The sequence below is a fragment of the Electrophorus electricus genome, chromosome 10 (genome assembly GCF_041902795.1).
Source record: "Electrophorus electricus isolate QZ-2024a chromosome 10, ASM4190279v1, whole genome shotgun sequence".
In the NCBI taxonomy this organism is placed as follows: domain Eukaryota; kingdom Metazoa; phylum Chordata; class Actinopteri; order Gymnotiformes; family Gymnotidae; genus Electrophorus; species Electrophorus electricus.
The window spans coordinates 15,501,197-15,521,001 of record NC_137506.1 but is presented as its reverse complement, the minus strand read 5'-3'; the positions used below and the strand labels follow the sequence as shown (position 1 = coordinate 15,521,001).

The window sequence follows — 19,805 nt, the reverse complement described above, 5'->3', positions numbered from 1 at the left end:
TGGAGTCTCTTGTGTTTTCATTAAAGAGGATCACGGGCCCTCATGCTGAGTGGCCCACATGAGATGCTGTATCAGAGCAGAGCTTCCTGCTACACTTGTTATACTGGCAATGTGTGAAAGTAGGGCTTCCAGTCACTGCCCACCATGGCACGAGATCTTCCAACTCCGTCTCTCCAAGACATATGCAGTAAAACAGGTCAAACCTCCCCATGCTTACAGTCCTCCCACACTGCAGGAAAGTGTGGTGTGAGAGGATCAAATATGCCCTGATTACTGAGGCACAGACGGCACACTACAGTGTGATGTTGACTAAGTGTTCTCTTTATTAGCTATATCTACCCTACAACATTACCCAACAGGCTTCCATATATTTATATATTTTCCAGTCAACTGTAACCACTGCTGGCCCCATTAATATACTCTGAAGTCAGCGGAATATCTAAACAGAGACGTATACCCTCTGTGTACTGTGTTAACCTTTATTGGACTCTTTCATAAGTGGCCTGGTTTTGACCAAAGGGCAAGGGTCAGTTAGATGTATTTATTATACATTTACACTATTATAATGACTGACCCACAACCTCCACCCACCCTCCACCTTTGACCCAAAGCCTGTGGCTTTTGCTAAATAACTTGATCTGTTGTGCAGATAAGGTCAGGGACCGGGTCGGATCAGATAAGGCCAGGGACAGCCAGACCCACAGTACCACACACCATCTTGGCAGATGTGCAACTAATGTGATTTTACTCAATTTTTACTATTTGCAGGAATAAAGACTGTCTCTGTGTTTTTGTATAGGAAGTCAATTAGAGGACACACACAAGCAGCAGGATAAAGAGCCTAGTTCTGCTAGGTTTAGTATTTTCTCTGCTACACCATGGCCAGATCAGCATAAGAAAGCCATGAGATTAGCTGATGAGCTGACTCATCTGGTTCAACACTGGGGGCATATTAAATGTGTATGAAAAACCCAGGAAGTGCTATTTTGCAAAAATATTTTTTAAATGTTTGATTTGTGGTTATAGCAGTGAGAAGCTTTTCAAGTTTGGTCCACTGAACTTGGCGGAACTTTCATATGTACATAAATTTCATCAAATCACCACAGGCACAGTTCACTGGTTAAGGAGGCCAAGAGAATTGATGAGCTGAGCGGCTACTAATTATATGAGAAAATATACACAGGACAAAAATAAAAATATGAATGTTCTATTTGCTCTTCGGCATTAAATTCAATTGGAATTCAGTACTGCAGGTACTGACTCAAAAGAAGTCTGCTACACATCATGTATATAGTATACTCACTCATAAGCAAAGAAGACCTCCATATCAGCCATAAAGAACCTATTAAATCTTTTTCCTTTGAAGTGTGAATGAAAGTGATACATTTTAGCACAAGAGTACTGTGAATAAATTCTGGAGACATTTTGTTAGCCTACTAATTTCTCTTAATCAAGTTAATTAAAAAGCGACTAATGCGTAACTGTGCTGTTAGAGTAAAATGATGCCTTGAGTCTGTATGGGTCGGTGTGTGAAGGAGAAGGTGAGGTGGAAGCAAAATAATGCAATTGTTCATGGGGGAAATGACAAGACTGTGCATAACGGCACATGGGTGAGAACTTGGAACCCTAATTATCATTCAGCACTTAGACGGGCACTCATTTCACACTTCATTATCAACGCCACGGTAGGTATCACTTTACATCCTGCCCCCTTCACTGGCAATCTCTTCTATCTCAGGCTACACAGGCTGACCTTTTAACTGCAAACTGCATAGAGACAAAGTTTCTGTGTTTCAATGCCACATATGACTAATAGCTTTTGTATCATTCTGCTGTCTCTACCTTACACGCAGGCAGGATATGTGTCCCCCAAAGAGTTCCATAGTGAGTTGCCACTTTCCACGGTTAATTACAAAGGAGCATTTGAGACCATCTCCTTGTGTACACATGCATGCACAGCACAGGTCACAGGAGACAGAGGGACAGATGCCTTGTTTTGTTTCCTCCCATGCTGAAAATTGATGTTTGCTGGGGTTTTTTTGTTTTTTTTTTTAAAGAGATCAGACTCAGAGAAAGTGTGGGGGAGGGAGAAAGAGAGAGACAGACAGACAGAGAGAGAGAGAGAATCCCTTATCACCACTGCTAGTGCACAAAAACCCACAGTTCTGGCCAGACCCCCGTTTCTCAAACATCTGCTATGTGGGAGTACAGGGAGGGCTGTCGTGGCACGGCATTAAAGCTTAATGCGGTTGCCTCTTTTAATGCCGACGTGATGGACAGCTCCTACCCTTCCATGCGCTGCCATCTCCCTAACTCATTGATTCATCTCTCAGTCTCTCTCCCCTCTCAGTGCCACCAGCATTAGAAACACTGAGCAGCCTGATCTGGTTCATCTCTGTTCGTTTTGTAGCTACAGCGTACAATCAGATGGATTATCTCCAGATTAAAAGCAGTCGCAGGCTAAACTCGGGCTATAGGCGGAGATAAAGGGCGAGCAGGTTCACCTGCGTCTTGCTGGCTGGAGTGAGCACATGAGAGAGATGAGGAACAGAGGTCACAGGGGTCAGAGAGAGCTCGGAGCAGGGCGTTATCAAACGAGCCAGGGCTGTCCATTACAGCTCGTGTAGTAAATTTCTATTTGAACCCAGAAGAGCAGCTAAGGCCACCTATCATAAAGTAGATTATGAGTTCAGCAGATTAGACTGTATTTATATATTAATTTGACTTAATTTACTCTCAGATCTACGGAAAGACTTTGGTTTGGGTTTGTCTTTTACTGAGCTCTTTTTTATATGGAAATAATGGAATGCATTGAACAGTAATGGTTATTCAGAGACTTCCAGCTGATATTTTTGTCTTTATTACTGTGTGTAAAATACTTTTATGCAAAAGATTATATATATATATATATATATATATATATATATATATATATATATATATATATATATATATATATATATATATAAAAATCTTTTGCATAAAAGTGTTTTACACACAGTGTAATGTACAGGAGCAAATACAACTAACTCCACTCCTGACCATGCATGGTACACTCTGAACCAGTATCTCCTTCACATCAAGAGAGAGGACATATACCTGCTGAATTAGGACACCAGCCCAAGTGCCTCTTTTCCAACGTGGGAGGGTGGAGGGGATTTTTCACCTTGTGACAGGTAAGCAATTAAAGCAGCAGCCGGCGCAGGCCGCATCTGTAATGGCAGCTCGGTAAGAGCGGGGCCGAAGAACGAGGAGAGTAATGTAATTAGACGAGGAGAATTGCATTCTTGTCAGAAGGAGTCGTCTCTGCCCCTCTCGCTCTCCCATCCGGAGACGCTGATTTATCGGAGAGGCGGTTGGAGTAACAAAGCGGCGACAGACAGCAAGCGCTAGTTTTGTTGAGTTATATGGGCAGGAAGGCCGTGGTATAACCAAGCAGACGTTCTTTTTTCCGGTCTCTGTGACTCCTTGTGCAGTCGTGAAGCTGTCAAGCTGCCCGCTGGCTTTCCATGCAGCGGTTAGGAAAGTTTTACGACCAGAGTCCTCCGTCCTGGGGAACCGACACCACGAAGCCAACAGCAAACCGACCAAGAGGTAGTGCACATTCATCAAAAATGTTGTGTTGCTGTTGGGTGTGATTATGCTTGGTAAATTCAATCATTGCAGAATTGCTGTTCAAAAACCTTAATGAGTGAAAATGGCAATAGAAATGATAAACCTAAAAGCAGGTCATACTGTCTCAGCCAAAGAAGCAGAATGAGCTTAACCGACACTTAAAAACCTCAGCGGTGGCGCGTGCACGCGCGTGTCTGTGTGATTTATAACCTTAACGGAGGACGGGTTGCCATGGTTACTGTAGTTATCTCTTTGATGGGAGCTGGATGACTGCAAGCCCGGCGCGCAGGAATAAACCTCACCTGAGGCTTAGCCCTGTTTAAAAATAGAAACGGTCGAATTAGCGTCCGCATGCACACCGAAGGGAGCCAGGAACTGCAGTAGGTCCGTGCCTTATCTTTGATGACATGCTACCTCGGACACTCGTGAAGGCGCAGGTGTTTGTTTTAAAAAAAAAACAAAAAAACGTTATTTCAGCATAGCTAAGGCATCTAGAGAGAAAGCTGGAGCAGTTATCAAACATATGGCCTGCAATGCTCCATCCATCATGACCGCCGCAACACTAAGGCGTTGGACCACTTTTTTTTGTTGTTTTTGTGCGCATTTTGCATAATTTGCATGTATTCTTCAGTAAAACATTGTGGTCATTTTTAAAACACTTTCAATGCACTGAAAAGCATATTCACACTGACATTATTCAGCCCAAGACATAGTACAAATATGTGTCCCATCACAGGCTTATCAACTAATCTTTCTATATATCTACACACACAAATCACAGAACACAACCCCTCTGACAAAAAAAACACATCTATACATACTAAGACACTTTGTACAGACTATGCTCTTAACCTAATGCATTTATCAACCATCACAGTGTATGATGCTTGAAATACATGTCTTCAATAAGGATGTCAGCTATCTAGCACTGATCTTAGAATAACTGTCAAGTCTACAAATAGCAGTGAACAACAAGCTAGCAACATTGCTTTTGAAATCATATGTAAACCAGATTTCAGCGTACAGCTCAGGGAGAAATACTGAAACAGGAGCTATCTGTAACACAAGTGTAGAGTGAAGCCTTTATCTCTATATCTTTGTGTGCCTATTCACAGCCAGTTAATTTCAACAAAACACTTCTAAGAGCTTTCAGCAAAATGTGGAGGGGTAAAAACTGCACTCTAAGAGCAAACAACAGAACTGCTCCTTCACTAGCATTACAGCACTTAAGTGTAACGCTGGCTCAGTCTGACTCCAGAGAGGGAAGTCCAGGGTCTCTGATGCAGGTTGAGCGCAAGATGAAGTGTTCTCTCCCTCAGTCCCTTTACATAGGTACATGCAGGACCAGTACACACTGCACATGGCCAAGCACATCAGCCATAGAGGCTAAAAGCCTCTGGGTGGGGCCTGTGGTGTGGGACCTGTCAAACAACCAATGAAGCAATCACAGCCCCTCCCCCCTTTTCACAGGACTCTGTACAAGAGAGGGCCATAAGCACTGACCCATTTTAGCTGGACACTAAACAAAAGGGGAAATTTATGTCTCTTTGTCCTGCCCAAGCAAATAGTCGTGGGGGGGCGGCGGGTAATTCTCTAGGCTACATTTCCTCTAGTTCCTCTCTAGGTGGTGGATATCAGTCAAACAGAAGAGTTATCCCTCTCTGTGGAGTCTGCTCAACCTTGGTGCTGTTCCAAGCATTGCGAACATTGCAATGCAATTAAGCAAAGAAATAAAATGTCTTTACAAAACCTTTCCTTCTTAATTGAGTTACATCTCAAACATTTAAAGAAGTCAGTTTGTGCAAAAGCAAAAGTTGTCTGTCATTTTCACAGAAACCTATCCAGATCAATATGATGCTTCAATTCTAATGAATAATTTGCCCTTAACATCATTAGTCATCAAGTGGAGAAGTACCACACTCTCGGGCTAGCGGTGGTGACTGGGTTCCAGGGCCTTATCATGAAACGCTGGCCCAATCTGCTTCAGAGTGCTGGAAACTGAGCCGCACGCTCGCTGCACATGCGCTGTTGCCATGGCACCACAGGTGACGTCGGAAACTGAGTGGTGCAGTTCAAGGCAACTGAAGGAGGCAGTCTACAGAGGAGACAGTCAGGCAGCGCATTACACACAGAGATATGCGCCACCTAGCAGTAGTTTACAGCTCCTGTTTTAAAACTTTGCAAGGTTATTTGATTTTATTACCAAAATCTGGATTTTTATTCCATTGATAAAGCACATATTACAAACCTAAGCACATCTAGAGAATGCCAGAAAAAGCTGATCGTTCATTTGGAAGTGTATGTATCAGTATTCACTGTTAACATAGATGTTCTGATAATGTATAGAGAAAAGTAAGCAGGTCTTTGTCCTAATATTTATATAGTTGGTTATGGAAGTATTAGGACAAACACATCTATAACCTACCGAGGGCAGTTGGGTCTCCATTTTGCTTTAAAGCATGTCTATCAGGAAAATACAGCCTGAGAATAGCTGTGTCTATGATGCAGAAGTCTTTAATGTGGAGGTTAGTGTGTCGATTGAATGTTCTTACCTGCTGCCTACACCTGGCCAAATTTGGGCCACTTGGGTCAAAGTACAATCCTCAAAGTAATTATGAACAGAACATGAAGTTCATTGAGTTTGTGAAGTCCCGGGTGTTGGCTGTAAGCTCAATTAGCTTTGTAATGTTTAGAAACCATAAAACATAAAAGCCAGTGGCTTCAGCTCTGTATCAAAACGAATGAATGTTATTGATTTTTAAAGAGCAACACAAGCTTAGATTTGGTTGACACTTTGTGAGGAAGCCTACAGTCTTAATAAACACAGCGCACGTTTCCTCAGACCTTTGAAGATGCAGGAAAACCCGTTCAATGCACATGAAAATGGAACCCACTCCACACAAGGCCAAGCCCCCCCAACTCACAGAAGCCCAGTTGATTTCCAGTGTGCTTCGGTCCTTACCATATGTTTAGCTTCATCGTTTAAAGGACAAATTGTTTAATAGACCCAGCTGACACATATTAGCTCAACTTTATCAGTGATAAAGACAGTTAAGGCAGTGTTGAAGGACAGGCATGCGAGTGCCCACACACACCCACAAGCTGACAGGTGGGAGTCCCTGCATTCATTAAGTGCTGCAAGAATCTTTTTGCCTTCGAGCTTTCTTGGGAAGAATCTCTACCGATCTGAGATATTCTTGTTTACGTGCACTGGAAAAGGCTGACCACTGACAAGGCAACGTAACACACACCAAAACCAACAGCCAATATGAGGGACACTTCCATGCCCATCTCTCCAATCTCCATCTCTATATCTTTTTAAAGTTCACCAGTAGATTTATATGAATTCTGATTGCATAATTAAACAAGCTGACTATCTTGTAGTAATAAGACAATGGCTCATTTGACCATGCTCCAGCACTTACTGCCAAGAGGAAAACCTATTTGGCTTACTGACAGTCTGTCTGTACTCACAGCAGCCAGTCTGGGTTTAAATGGTTTTGAGCAGGTTTATAGACCATGCCAAAAAACTCATTGTCCTTGTTCTACCCTTTTGGCTGGTTTTTCCATGCAGAGATTGAGTTCCATCTTAGACTAAATTACACTGACTTTGGGCAGATTCTCCACCGAATGCCCTTTTTAAGTCTGGGACAATGCTTCATCCATCTTCAGGAGACAGAGCCTTAATGCACAGTAAAAACGTCTAGTACGGCAGCGCCCATAGAAACGTGAACCAGTACAACACTCCTGGGCCGTAAGGTGACCCAGACTACCTAAAACCTCCCAGGCATAGCTAGTCGAGCCCAAAAATATTAATCATCCAACATTAGACAACTGCAGCAAGCAGGAGCCTAATTCTTTTTCTGCCTGCAACCGCCCCTCCCCTGACCCAGTCCTCGTCCTCTCAGGCAGTCTTCCAGGCCTGTAACCCGGAGTTGTTTATTTAGCACCTTTCCTCTGGCAGGCGATCAATAAAAGAGCTTCATCATCCTGCCTCGTCAGAGATGCACAGCGCTAATGAGGCAAAGAACAGCTGAGTGCTCACTTTCCTCTGAGCTACTCAGAGCAAAGGGGGCACTGCTCTTGGGTACACACAGAGGACAGGGTGAAACTCGCAGGACAGACACTCTCACACGGACATAAACCGCCACCACACAGAAGAGACTAAAGACTATAGACTTGAAACTCTCATTAATGATTTTCGTGTGTCTAGACCTTTTCATAGAGCTACACCTCTCAAGCCTCACAGTGTCCCTTTGAGGCTCCAGCAGCTTCTTAATGTGAACTAAAATTCCTTCTAAACGAAGCAGGCCTGCTATAGAGGGACAAGCTGACCTCAGAGCTGAGCAGCAAATCTAGTCTGAAGGGAAACATGACCATCACTCACGAATTCCCTCATGGTTAAATAAATAAATAAACTGGGGGGAAAAAATAATAATGCACTCTACAGGTTTGAGCAAAGCTTTTTCACAGATGAAGTCAGCTGATGCGGAGCAGCCCATCTTATCATAGGCGCTAGTGCCATCTTGTGGCCAGCAATGGAACTTGGAATTTCAAAGAAATTTTGACACTTAAGGACTTTCATGAAAGGTCATTCTAATCTTGCATTTAGAGCACACAATTCCTGCATTTTCATTGTAATGTAATGATACCTTTCATAACCATTTTTCAACAGTCTATCAGGATATTTTTTGACTTATTTGTTTAAAATGTGAACATTTTGAAAGTAAATATCAACTGTGACCCTATCATACACGCGTGCATAACATTTATATGGAACAGCTATTTCTGGAACACAGTACAATCCAGCACACAGTCAGGCCCATATCAAATAACTCCTGAAGACATTTATAACAGTTAAGGAATTCTTACAAGTTAGCTAGTTAACACCATGTGCTATTCATACATTTGCTAAGGTATATATTGGTTGCCATACAATGCAGTGCCCATAGAAAATCATCATACACTATCAAAATCCTCGCCTTTCGTCACATACTATGAAAATGAAAATAAATGGTCCGATTTCTTTCCAGCTGTGCTTACACAGTATAGCCTTCATCATCAAAGTGACAATTACTCCTTTAAAAATCAAATAAATTAGGATCCAATTAGTAAAATACCTGGTTTGGATAAGTAACCAGCCCCTTGAAGTAATCATTTTAAACTTGCACAGGTACTAATCATGGCCCTAATCACACACACACACACACACACACACACACACACACACACACAATTGGCCCACACCCAAGATCAATTGTAGTGGTTTTAATTATATCAATACAACCTGCTGTTTCTTAAGGATTCCACTACTTGTAGTACATGGTAACACACAAAAAAGATACAAAATAAATATCACCATGGGTGGAAACTTGCTTTCAAAAGCACTCTGTGAAAAGGTTGTGGATTAGGACACAAAAAGATTTCTGTGGCTTTAACCATCCCTCTGAACACTGTTCAGAGAATTATCAAGAAGTGGAAAGGGTATAGCACCACGAACACCTCGCCAAGATCTAGACGTCCCTCCAAACTGGATGCCCGAGCCAGGACGTTGCTCAGGGAATCTCCCAAGGGGCCAATGGCAACTTTGAAGGACCTACAAGTCTGTATGGCTGAGGTTTGTCAGTCTGCACACGTGCCAACAATCTCAAAAGCTTTACAAAGAGCTGGTCTGTACGACAGGGTGGTAAGAAAAAAAGCCACTCCTGAAGACATGCCATACCATTTACACTTCTCCAAAACGCTTTTGGAAGATTCTAATGTCAAATGGCAAAAGCTTTTATGCCCAGGACTGATGGACTTAACTCCAAGCCGTATGTTTGGCAAAAAACAAAAACTCAGTACAACCCTAGATACACCGCACCTACCGTGAAGCTACCATTTGACTCAACTATATTCTGCAAAGAGGAATGGGCAAATAGCCCCCAATCTAGGTGTGTAAAGATGAGACAGACCCAGACTGATGGCTTTAATTAAAGCAAAAAGGTGCCTCGCCTAAATCAGGGGACTGATGACTTTTCCAACCATTACACCACTTTTCCTTTTTAAAATTAAATTTTCAGAACCGTCTCCTTTTGTCTCATTACTTGAAAGAGGCTAAATGTGTAAATAAAGCTGGAGAAAGATATTTGAGTTTTGATGCAAAACAAAGTGACTTTCAAAAGGTGCATGAAGATTTTCTATTAGGCACCTAAAATTACATGAGCTTGTTTTAGCATGTACAGTATTCTGGGTGCAACGCATCAATATCCAGAACCTTCATCAACAGTACAATGAGATGAGGCAAAACGACGATTCTTTCACAGTAGAAGAGACACATATTCAAGAGTATTGAATCAATGCAGTCACCAAAAATAAGTCATGAGAAAGAATTCTTTACTTTTTGTTTTTTTAATTTAATATGCCGACAAGAAGTTTATGCTTCATTTATACAAAAAGTCTACAGCTCTCTCAAATAACAGGCCTGTTTACACTTTACTCGCAAAAGCAGGAGCCTGGCATTTACAGAAAGGTAAATGCATATCGGCACTGCACAGCTAGGCAAAGAAAAAAAAGTTACTACTCTACAGCATGACAGTGACAAATGACAATACTGAAGCCAAAACACTTATGTTCAGTATTAGCAACACATCTTGGTCATCCTCACGTTTGCCTCCAGCAATCTGGGAGTCAAAGTTTGAAAGAGTATAGCACTGAAATATATAGCATGGTGCATCACTTAAAATCAGACTGTAGAAAATCTAAAAATTATGAGTGAAAGGTCAGGAAGGAAAAAAATAAATCAGATGGGAAAAAGCAGCATGGATTCAGAGTGAAATTTAAAAACCTGTTTGAGCAAGAGGAATCAAGAAAGCCAGCTTAAGGCAATTTTTACCTCCAATAGCACTGCTATTCCCCAAAAACATACACACACCATTCCCTTCTGGCTCCAATGGCCTCACTTTTAGGATAAGAAACAAACAAGCCCTGCATGCCTTCTTCTTAACGTCGCTTTTCCTTCCGGTCAGGTTTGCGGTCCCGCTCACTCCGCGATGACCTCTTGCCTGATCTGTTGCCCTCGGAAGTCGTTCTCTTCCTGTCCGATTTGGAGCCCTTGTCTTTGGAGCCTTTGCCCTCGCGCCCGCTGTTCTTGGGCGTCTTGCGAGTGCGGTCTCCACCGCTCTTCTTGCGCTCCCGCTCTGTGTCCCTGCGTCGGCGCTCGCGGTTACGCCCGTGGCCGTCCCTATCGCGGCTGCGAGAGCGGGAGCTGGATGACGAGGACGAGGAACCCGAGGAGCTGCTGCGGCTGCTGGAGCCACTGGAGGAGGAGCTGGAGCCACTGGAGGAAGAGCTGGAGGAGGAGCTAGAGGAGGAGCTACTGCTGCTACGGCTACGCTTGGCCTTGGCTTTGGTCCGAGCACCGGCCTCTTCCCCATCCTCCTCCGGCCCCTTCGAGGGGGCCTTAGCTTCTGGTGGCTGAGCTCCGGGCTCCTGGCTCGGCTCCTGAGGGATGGCTTCTTCTTCTGGTGTCTGGTGGCCAAGGTGGGGCTCAAGAGCGCCATCTGGCGTCATGGTGGTTGGCTCAACTACAGAGGGCGCGGATGTTTCCGGCTCAGGCTCTTTGCACTCAGTCGTCTGGGCTTCTGTGTGGTTTTCTGAGGTCCGCTGGGATTCGGGGACGGCATCCTGAGGAGCTTCCTTCCCTGCCTCATTCTCTTCCTCCCTAATGTCATTGCCTTCCTCATCTACTGCTGCTGCTTCTGGACCCTTCTCCTGCCGCTGTCCCTGCGCTGCCTGAACTTCTGACTCCATCACTACCGCTGTAACCTCCACCTTCTCCTCTACCCCCTTATCCTCCACTCCTGCCATTTCCTCCTCTTCCTCGTTTTCCTCTCCACCCTCTGCCTTGCCCTCGGCCTGCTCCTTCACCTCTTCCTCCTGCTCCACCACCTCACTCTCCCTAACCTCTGAGCTCTCTTCCCTCTCCTCTCCCTCCTCCTCTCCTGCCTCTTCCTCTTCCTCCTCCTCCTCCTCCTCCTCGTCCACATCATGTCGGTTACCTGTCAGCCTTACTCTCTGCTTACCCTCTTCTTCATCTTCCTTCTTCGGATCTTCAGCCCGGCTGGCGTCCTCCACTGCCCTGTCGCCAGCCCGCAGGAACTGCCGCCGGGGCCGAGCCTCCATCTTGTTCAAGTGCTCGGCAAAAGCCTGACGCCTCTCTTCCAACATGGCTAAAAGATGCGAACAGTCAAGCGTCATCCAACTTAATAGAACATCACTACATTTGACAAGCACTGAAGCAAAAAAAAAAAAGTGTCAAAAACTAAACTACTAGCAATTAAACACACAGTTGCAACTGTAACCTAAAACAGAACACTTACTGTTCATTTTTTTCTGAGATTCTTCCAGGAGTTTCTGGGTGGCTGAACACATGCGACCAGGCAGGTAAAAGATAGGAGGTTTGGTCTTGGTACGAATGAACTTTATAATCTTGGCATTGTGGGCATTCCACTCCTCTTGCTGAAACAGTAACAACCCACATTTGTTTAAAAAAAAAAAAAAAAAAGTAAAACTGTTGCTATGGCAAAAGTATCTCGCCCATGGACAGACTAGATGATACATCTGAGAAGTTATGGTGATGACGTTGGCTGAGGAACGAGAAACGGTATGAGAGTGCGAGAAGCGTACCAGCTGGGCCAGCTCCACTTTATGCTCCAAGAGACGCAGTTCTGTCTGCTTGGCGCGTCGCTCCTCAAACAACTCCCGCCTCTCGCTCTCCACTTTCTTACGCTCTTGTTCTGCCTGGACCTCCAGTTTCTGTTCAATTTCCTGCCGTCTTTTCAGCTATAAAAGGGACAAAGGCAACAAAACCCAGGTTTACAAAACTGAAAGACTTTATGGTCTTGTTGCAGCTAGCCTGGGACCAATGTAAGGCTGTTACTCCAGTTCTCCAATTCTGACTATTTTTAAAGCATTTAATACTTCAGAATGGAAAGCCATACCTTCTCTGTGGACACCGTAGACTCCTGCTTAAATTTCTGTAACGTTCCCATCAACAGGCCAAACATGCGGCGATTTCTGAAAAAGTTAATTTTACGTCGGGTCAACAAAACCGTGACTAAAACATACATGCAGTTCCTGTAGTGTAAAATAGTTACGTAATACAAAATAAAAGCAATAAAATACTACCTTTGTTTCCCCTTCTCATCCATGGTCTGATCTTGAATAAGATCTCGACGCGTGCGTTCTTTGGAGGTAGCCACTACAGATGACTGCAACGCTGGCTACAAGCAGACAAGAGGGGTTGTGTTATACTTGTGCAGTTATGATAAAGGCTGTTCTGTTCCAACATGCCCATTCACACAGACCACAAGAGTTTAATAAATGCTCAAATCCACTCCAAGTGGTCAGTGAGCAGAGAGCCACCCCTCTCCACCAGATAGCAGTTTCTCACCTAACCACATCACAGTACACAATTCTGCACAGCATGCAGCCAATGGAACAAATGTTATCTATACTACCATACTAAAGAAACACACACAACATGCACACTAAAAACATGACAGTAATAGCAACTTGCTACATAGTAAAAAATTTCACACACAATATATAGTTACATTTCCGAGTTTGTATAACCAAGCCAACTGACAGCATATAAAGTGCTTGCTGACAAGTTAGCCTTGTTAGAATAGTCCTGAGCATTTGACTGAGGGTTTCTGAATGCCTTCTCCATACTCATTTGGCAAATATTTGTTCATTATTAAGTCGGCTCACTTACCTTTTTGACATCGTCATCATCCTCAGCGTCGCTGTCATGCCGCGAGTCTCTCCGGGCTCTCTGATCCCCCGCCAGCCTGACAAACATTTCCAGTGAGAAAATGACATTAGACCAGACATAAGATACATAAACTACCAAAAAGGGCAGTGGGGGGCTTGGTGCACCATGCAATACTACACAAACAGTACCACTATAACACTTCTGACAATAGCCTCAACCATCAATGCAGAATACCTTAAGAGTGCTCCTTCAATATCCCTCTGTTTGGCTGGGGGTCCTCCGCTACCATCAGAGAGTCCACGCCTACAAAGAGAAACGGGGCATTTCAGTATAAACCTCTAAGAGAGTCTACATTTTACTGTTTTTTTAAGAAACAAAAATAATGATTTACCTCAGCAAATTGATTCCCCGCCCTCTACCTCCACCTGGGCCTGTGAGAGAAAGCCGTCTGGTCTGACCCGGTCTGGAAAAACAAGACCATGAAAATATACGGTAAATCCTATTGGAGAGAGACTGCATTGTGCAACTACTTACAGTCGTTTTCAATAAACAGGCTCAAAACTCCTCACATTACAAAATAAGTTTTTCTCGTTTAGTAAAACAAAAACAAACCCGGAAACCCCGTGATGTATGATTAGCCAGTTAACTACCAAGGAAAGTTAGTTGTACTTCCCTCACCGTGTAGCACAAATTAGCAACACCCTTCGCTAGCTATCTTAACCCTGTACTGTTTAGTCGTTCAAAGATCCACTGTAAAGGTTTGGGAAAGACCATGCTCCTTGCTGAAACAACAGGTTTTCACGGGCAACGGCGATTTTATTACAATATCAGTTCATTGTGGATGAACCTATCTTATATAGATAAATTTGCTTCTTAGCTATACTGGCTAGCGTGTGCTAAAATAACCACCTCACAAGATAGCCGAGATTATTGAGATTTAGGGGAAATGAGCTAAGTGAGTAAATCAAAAGCGTATTCATTTTAGCATACACTTACGCATATTCTGGTACAACGCAACGGTAGCCAGATTTTTGGTGTTAACATATGTACTGATACGCGCTATATTAGCTTAGCTTGGTTACCCACACGCCCTCTCATAGCCGAGGCCGAGCTCGGCCTGGCCACGCTGCTGCACAGCGGCGGTAGCAGTGGTGACAAACAGCTTCATCTTAGCCGTACCGTAATTCATTTGGGTCCCTGCCGGTTAATTTCCTTATGTTTTCGTCCACATTTTTCAAACTCTCCTTAGCTTTTTCGAGCTGATCTTGCAAAGTTCGCACAGCCACCGCCATCTTATTAGCTGCCCACCTAACTGCATGCACACTTGGCTGCGTGGTTTTAATATTTATGGGCGCTCAACGAGTCTCCAAATTGGCACTTACGTTGACCAATGGGAGTCCGTGTTACTTACGTTAACCAATGGGTGTCCCTGTTACGCTTTCGTTAACCAACAGGTATCCGTTACTTTGTCGGGTGGGTCAAAAGAACGCCATTTTCAATAAGTAAATGAATAATAATAAAAGTTGAATGCTTTCTAGCTACGAATTTAAGGTAAATTAACTAAATAGTCTAAGGCAGGATTACAATATTTTACATTCCGTATATAAATATGAGGCAATCAATGCGAAAAACAAAATATTTTCCCTCAACATTTAAAATATACATGTAATAATGGATCTATAACATGTTGACTTATGTCAAGGAAGTAAGAGACAAATGAACATCTATTGGTTAAAATATTTTTTATTTTACTATACATTCAATACTTTTACATCAAGTCATCACAAATATTCATCATTTTTCACTGGGGAAAAATTAAACAAATTGAAGGAAAAATGAAGAGACATTAATTAAAGGAGTTCTTCAGACTAGAACATAATAATCACAAGCATCTTTTTGGGGCCATATAAAGTGATACAAATATGATCACACTGCACAGGGGAAAAAAGTAATTTACAAAAGGTTTCCTTCTTCAGTCTTTGTCAGCCAAATCATTTTGTTCGAAATACCTTTAAAACACATTTTTTTTACTTAAATATCTGTCCATGTATATATTTCATAAAGTAAAGGGTTGGTGTGACATGCAGTGATATTTGTGACAATTACCTTGCAACTATGCATATCATCAAGTTAAGTGCTGACAACCTCTCATCATCTTTATTTTCCTGCAAGAGGCCAAACATTTAATGTCTAACTGACACTTAGATGTTGTTAAAAGGAATGAAGGGGGAAAGGGATACAAAAAAAGAGCAAGGAGAAGTTATAATGGGTGGAGGAGTATTTACCAGGTTAGCAAGGAGAAGGTATAATGGGTGGAGGAGTGTTTACCAGGTTAGAAAAGAAAAGGTGTAATGGGTGGAGGAGCGTTTGCCAGGTTAGCAAAGAGAAGTTATAATGGGTGGAGGAGCGTTTGCCAGGTTAGCAAAGAGAAGTTATAATGGGTGGAGGAGTGTTTACCAGGTTAGCAAAGAGAAGTTATAATGGGTGGAGGAGTGTTTACCAGGTTAGCAAGGAGAAGGTATAATGGGTGGAGGAGTGTTTACCAGGTTAGCAAGGAGAAGGTGTAATGCGTGGAGGAGTGTTTACCAGGTTAGCAAAGAGAATGTGTAATGGGTGGAGGAGTGTTTACCAGGTTAGCAAAGAGACGGTGTAATGGGTGAAGGAGTGTTTACCAGGTTAGCTCGTACTGCAGAGCATCGCCTTGCCAGTTGTCTGATAAGTGAATGTGCTTCAGGGAGAAGAGGTTTCTCCAGGCATGCAAGTAATGCATACAGCCATCTGCCCTGTGGAGGCAGACATTAAAATCGGCATTTACCTCTCTGTAAATTGTTATTTAAATGGCAGGAGTTTAACTGCACTTACCAACTGTGGAACAAAGTCATTCTCCTCAAACCAGTTGATCAAGTACTCAAGCACAGCAGATATGGTGGACTATATAATAAAATGAACAAAAGAGGTTACTGGACATAGAATTATAGAATTATCAATGAAGTTTTAAACCCACTGAAGCTGCAGCTCATTTACCTGATTGAGCTTGCTCATAATGCTAAGGAAAGGAGGAAAGCCAATCTGACAAAACAAATCAGGAGAGAACAATCAGTGCTGAAATCATTACATGGTTTATGAATTCAGAGACAAATCTGCTCGAAATATATAGACCCTAAAAAAAATATGACCACATATGATTTGCTTGTACTATGAGATTTTTATGGGACAGAGAAAAAGAGTTTACTCATACCTTCACATAATCAAGTCCTGGGTTCCCTATGTCTCTTTCAGTTGATGTAATGTTTAAAAAAACCTTTTCACCCAGGCAAAACTTTTTCCACCCATCTTCATCATCTGGTTTGGGCTGTGGGCAAATGGGAGATTTTAAAGGCTTTCCATGCTATTACAGAACATCCCTTAATTTCAGAATAAATTTCAGAATATGGTCTTACCATGACAACATTGTCATCCAGAAATTGAACTTTCCAGTGTTGTCTGTTCTTGGTGACACTCTGAAACAGCACTGACAGGACTGAACAACTTATCCAAAACAAAACAACTGGTTGGAAAGAATACTGAAAACTGGTTAAACTTTCATAACCACAACCACATAGGGATAATATGATAATGCCACATATTACATTGCTCACAGTAACCAACTACTATGTGACCATTAATGCCCACAATTTCTTAATACAGCTGGCATCTCTAGCATTAATGTATATTACTGATAACCAGAATCCAGGTCCAACTAGAAGACCAGTGCGTTTCGCAAAATGCTCATTAAAATAATTTACCCAGCCAGTGCCCAACTACCTGTCTCACTTCGGAGAAGCTGCTGACTTGCTGCTGTTGCCATTTCAGGCTGGGTGAAAAACCCTGGGGCGCAGCCCGGCAACCTGTGAACTGTGCGAACACTTCCGATTACCCTTTATTACGCAGCAGCATGGCTGTTGTTCTAAGACTGTCCTGTGTACTTACAGAAATGTTTACAGACTGTTTTTTTCTCAATTTCTTTGGATCAATTTGTGCTACCACGACATCAGGGCAAAGTGATGCTTCCAATCTATAATAAAAGAGAGAGGAAAGGGCACCATATAGCGTTATATACACGTTAGAGTAACTAACTATGATCATGCTCAGCGCTTGCGTTAAATGTGGTAAATATAGCTAGCCAGCTAACTCACGACACAAGTTAAAATTTCTAAAATTGCATGACTGGTGTGCTCATAGTTTCACTTACTGTACATATCTGAGATATTCCTGAGGATTTCTTGGTGGTTCGTTCACATCATATTCTTCTTCAGTGCAGGGCTCTACTGGCAAAAGCCTGGGCATCAACTCTTCCACGTCTGATTTCATGTTTGGATTTTACGTAAATTATATGACTAACTCCTTATGCTATTATTTCTTTGTGTTTTTTATTCGCATGCTCTTTGCAATTTAGTTTTCCACTTTATATCGAAATCCCTCCATTTTACAAACAACGTAAATGGTGACGATTAACAGCCGCGACCGTTACTATGGTATTTGTCTTCTTCTTTTCAGACGATCTAAGCTCATCATTCCTTTGTCACCACCTACTGTTCTGAGCGCAACATAACAATCGTTTTGAAAGCAGTAGCCAATTGTACAAATAGTCCAGTTTCTCATGCATGACAAATGTATTAACATATTTTTCGATATTTGATCGACCTGTTTCCTCCATATAGTGTTGTACACTATTAGTTTTTATTGGACTGTAGCTTTCCCAATCTGGGGGATTTAATTTTCTGCCCCTCCAAAAAGAACTTCAGACTAGGACTTTTGATCTGTTATTATCTACTCAGTGCAAAATGCTTAGCTGGATGGTAATGATATCATTTCAGTTGTGAGACTTTTCTTAACCCCTGAAAGTACAGGTTCGGTTAAATGGTTTGCCTATCCAACCCTGCGTGTAATATTATCTGTGTTATGCTTGTGTGCTCAGTCACTTAGATTGGGAGTAGCCATCACATATTTTTCTTGTTAAAAGATCCCAGATGACAAAACATTTTAACTTATTTTCCTTCTTTACTCTCATTTACTTGTTTGCATTTTGTTTGTTTGTTCATTATATGGTTGCCAAAGTCTTTAAAACACTTTAGTGACTGTCATGTCTTACTATGTATAAAAAATAATTTGAAATAAGATGAAAAAATTAATGCAAATGAAATTAAATCCATGTGTGGAATGAAATCTGTGCGCTCATCAGTCTGGTCTTGCAATGTCCTATCATTTTCTGACAAGACTTGTACCTGTGTTAATGATTTACTGTCAGTAACCTCTAATCCAGTCAAACTGTGATTATGGGTGTCATTCTCTGCCATGAGTAGAGCAGTAATGTGTGCTTTTGCTGTTTCTCTGTCTGCTGTTCCTCCATATTGTGCATTTTATTACAAAATGTGTGTCCTAGGAAGGAACTCGTGAGATAAAGGAATCCTCTGTTTACTCCGCCATGGCTTCTGCACGTATCATCTTAGTTCAGCTCATCCTTGGTTTTGCCCACCAGGGCTGGGGATTAATGTCTGACTATAAAAAATGTGGAGACCATTTATGTGAAAGTAAGATCTTTTTATTATTATTTTTTGATTGCACTCAGAGATTTTACACTTCAGTTCTTTTCTAAAATTAATTCAAAATAAATCTTTTTGCCATATTGATGGTGTTCAGCAGTTATACTAATTATTTAATGATTGTTTTGATTTAGAATGTTTATTTAGTATATTGCACAGAAAGATAATGAAGTAAGGACTTTGTGTCACAAGGTTCAAGTTCACTTTTAATTCTGTTATATTCTCTGGGTGGTATACACATTATGTGTGTTTATCTCTCGGTACACGTCTTCTTTTAATTCTATTATATTCTCAGAGAAGTGTTCGCATTGTCTGCTTTTATGTTTAGGTACATGTGTTATTTTAATTCTATTATATTCTCAGGGTGGTGTTCATACTGTGTGCATTTATCTTGGGTGCATGTGTTTTTTTTTTCTAAGGCATGATGAGTCGAGTGCAGGCATTAAGAGACTATCAAGTGCAAGACTGCAGATTTTTGAAGTTTAAAAAAGGAGACATGATCGTTGTTTACCACAAACTTTCTGGACGCAGAAGTGATCTTTGGGCTGGGAGTGTAAGTTTTCTTTTATTTCACCATTTGTTTGATTAACTGAAGCATGTTATCTAGTGCAAAGTGAATTTGTTGCATTTGTAACAAAAATACAGTCTCAGTTCAGCTTCTTCTACTAGTTTTTATTTTGTTGTTCTTTTTCTATTCTTTTTATGTAGTTGGGAAAGCTGTTTGGCTATTTCCCCAAAGATGCTGTCAAAATTGATCAACTTTTTGTTGATGAAAAAAAAGAAATACAGATTCCCACTCAGGTAATGTTTCATGTTTGATGTCTAAGTCTAAGTGAATACAAGCACAAACA

The 19,805-nt window shown here is 42.0% G+C and overlaps 3 protein-coding genes across 6 annotated transcripts in view; 1 reads left to right on the top strand and 2 right to left on the bottom strand.

The window, feature by feature from the left end:
* Positions 1-9,969: 9,969 nt before the first annotated feature.
* On the bottom strand, positions 9,970-14,711 carry pnn (pinin, desmosome associated protein). Its single transcript, XM_026999937.3, has 9 exons — positions 14,552-14,711; positions 13,764-13,835; positions 13,607-13,675; positions 13,373-13,448; positions 12,784-12,878; positions 12,597-12,672; positions 12,283-12,438; positions 11,976-12,114; positions 9,970-11,825 (listed from the first exon to the last, which is right to left on the bottom strand). The coding sequence occupies exons 1-9, from the start codon at positions 14,662-14,664 to the stop codon at positions 10,597-10,599; spliced, it is 2,025 nt and encodes a 674-aa protein (XP_026855738.3). The 5' UTR covers positions 14,665-14,711; the 3' UTR covers positions 9,970-10,596.
* Positions 14,712-15,099: 388 nt separating this feature from the next.
* Positions 15,100-17,881, bottom strand: gemin2 (gem (nuclear organelle) associated protein 2). Of its 2 annotated transcripts, none has more exons than XM_081722324.1 (10): positions 17,604-17,881; positions 17,342-17,426; positions 17,177-17,266; positions 16,813-16,872; positions 16,611-16,724; positions 16,397-16,441; positions 16,235-16,303; positions 16,045-16,155; positions 15,479-15,537; positions 15,100-15,176 (listed from the first exon to the last, which is right to left on the bottom strand). In XM_081722324.1, the coding sequence occupies exons 1-10, from the start codon at positions 17,720-17,722 to the stop codon at positions 15,167-15,169; spliced, it is 762 nt and encodes a 253-aa protein (XP_081578450.1). In that variant the 5' UTR covers positions 17,723-17,881; the 3' UTR covers positions 15,100-15,166. The 2 variants fall into 2 exon arrangements, with proteins under 2 accessions (XP_081578450.1, XP_026855717.2); XM_026999916.3 differs by having other exon boundaries at positions 15,100-15,381; positions 17,604-17,879.
* An 854-nt stretch (positions 17,882-18,735) lies between these two features.
* Positions 18,736-19,805, top strand: part of mia2 (MIA SH3 domain ER export factor 2) — a 21,258-nt gene continuing 20,188 nt past the window's right edge. For 2 of the 3 annotated variants that reach the window (XM_081721729.1, XM_081721728.1), the window contains exons 1-3: positions 18,736-18,942; positions 19,374-19,507; positions 19,663-19,755. In XM_081721729.1, coding sequence (XP_081577855.1) covers positions 18,837-18,942; positions 19,374-19,507; positions 19,663-19,755 — 333 coding nt within the window. In that variant the 5' untranslated portion in view covers positions 18,736-18,836. The remainder of the gene's footprint in view (positions 18,943-19,373; positions 19,508-19,662; positions 19,756-19,805) is intronic. The other variant, XM_081721730.1, reaches the window with a different exon arrangement.

Coding starts and splice junctions, on each gene's coding strand:
- pnn (XM_026999937.3), bottom strand. CDS start 14,664: ATGGCGGTGGCTGTGCGAACTTTGCAAGATCAGCTCGAAAAAGCTAAG. Junction 12,673..12,783: donor GATGAGAAGGGGAAACAAAG/GTAGTATTTTAT, acceptor TAACTTTTTCAG/AAATCGCCGCATGTTTGGCC. Junction 11,826..11,975: donor ATCTCAGAAAAAAATGAACA/GTAAGTGTTCTG, acceptor CGCATCTTTTAG/CCATGTTGGAAGAGAGGCGT.
- gemin2 (XM_026999916.3), bottom strand. CDS start 17,722: ATGAAATCAGACGTGGAAGAGTTGATGCCCAGGCTTTTGCCAGTAGAG. Junction 17,267..17,341: donor AACAGTCTGTAAACATTTCT/GTAAGTACACAG, acceptor GTGTTCGCACAG/TTCACAGGTTGCCGGGCTGC. Junction 16,156..16,234: donor ATGACTTTGTTCCACAGTTG/GTAAGTGCAGTT, acceptor CTGCCTCCACAG/GGCAGATGGCTGTATGCATT.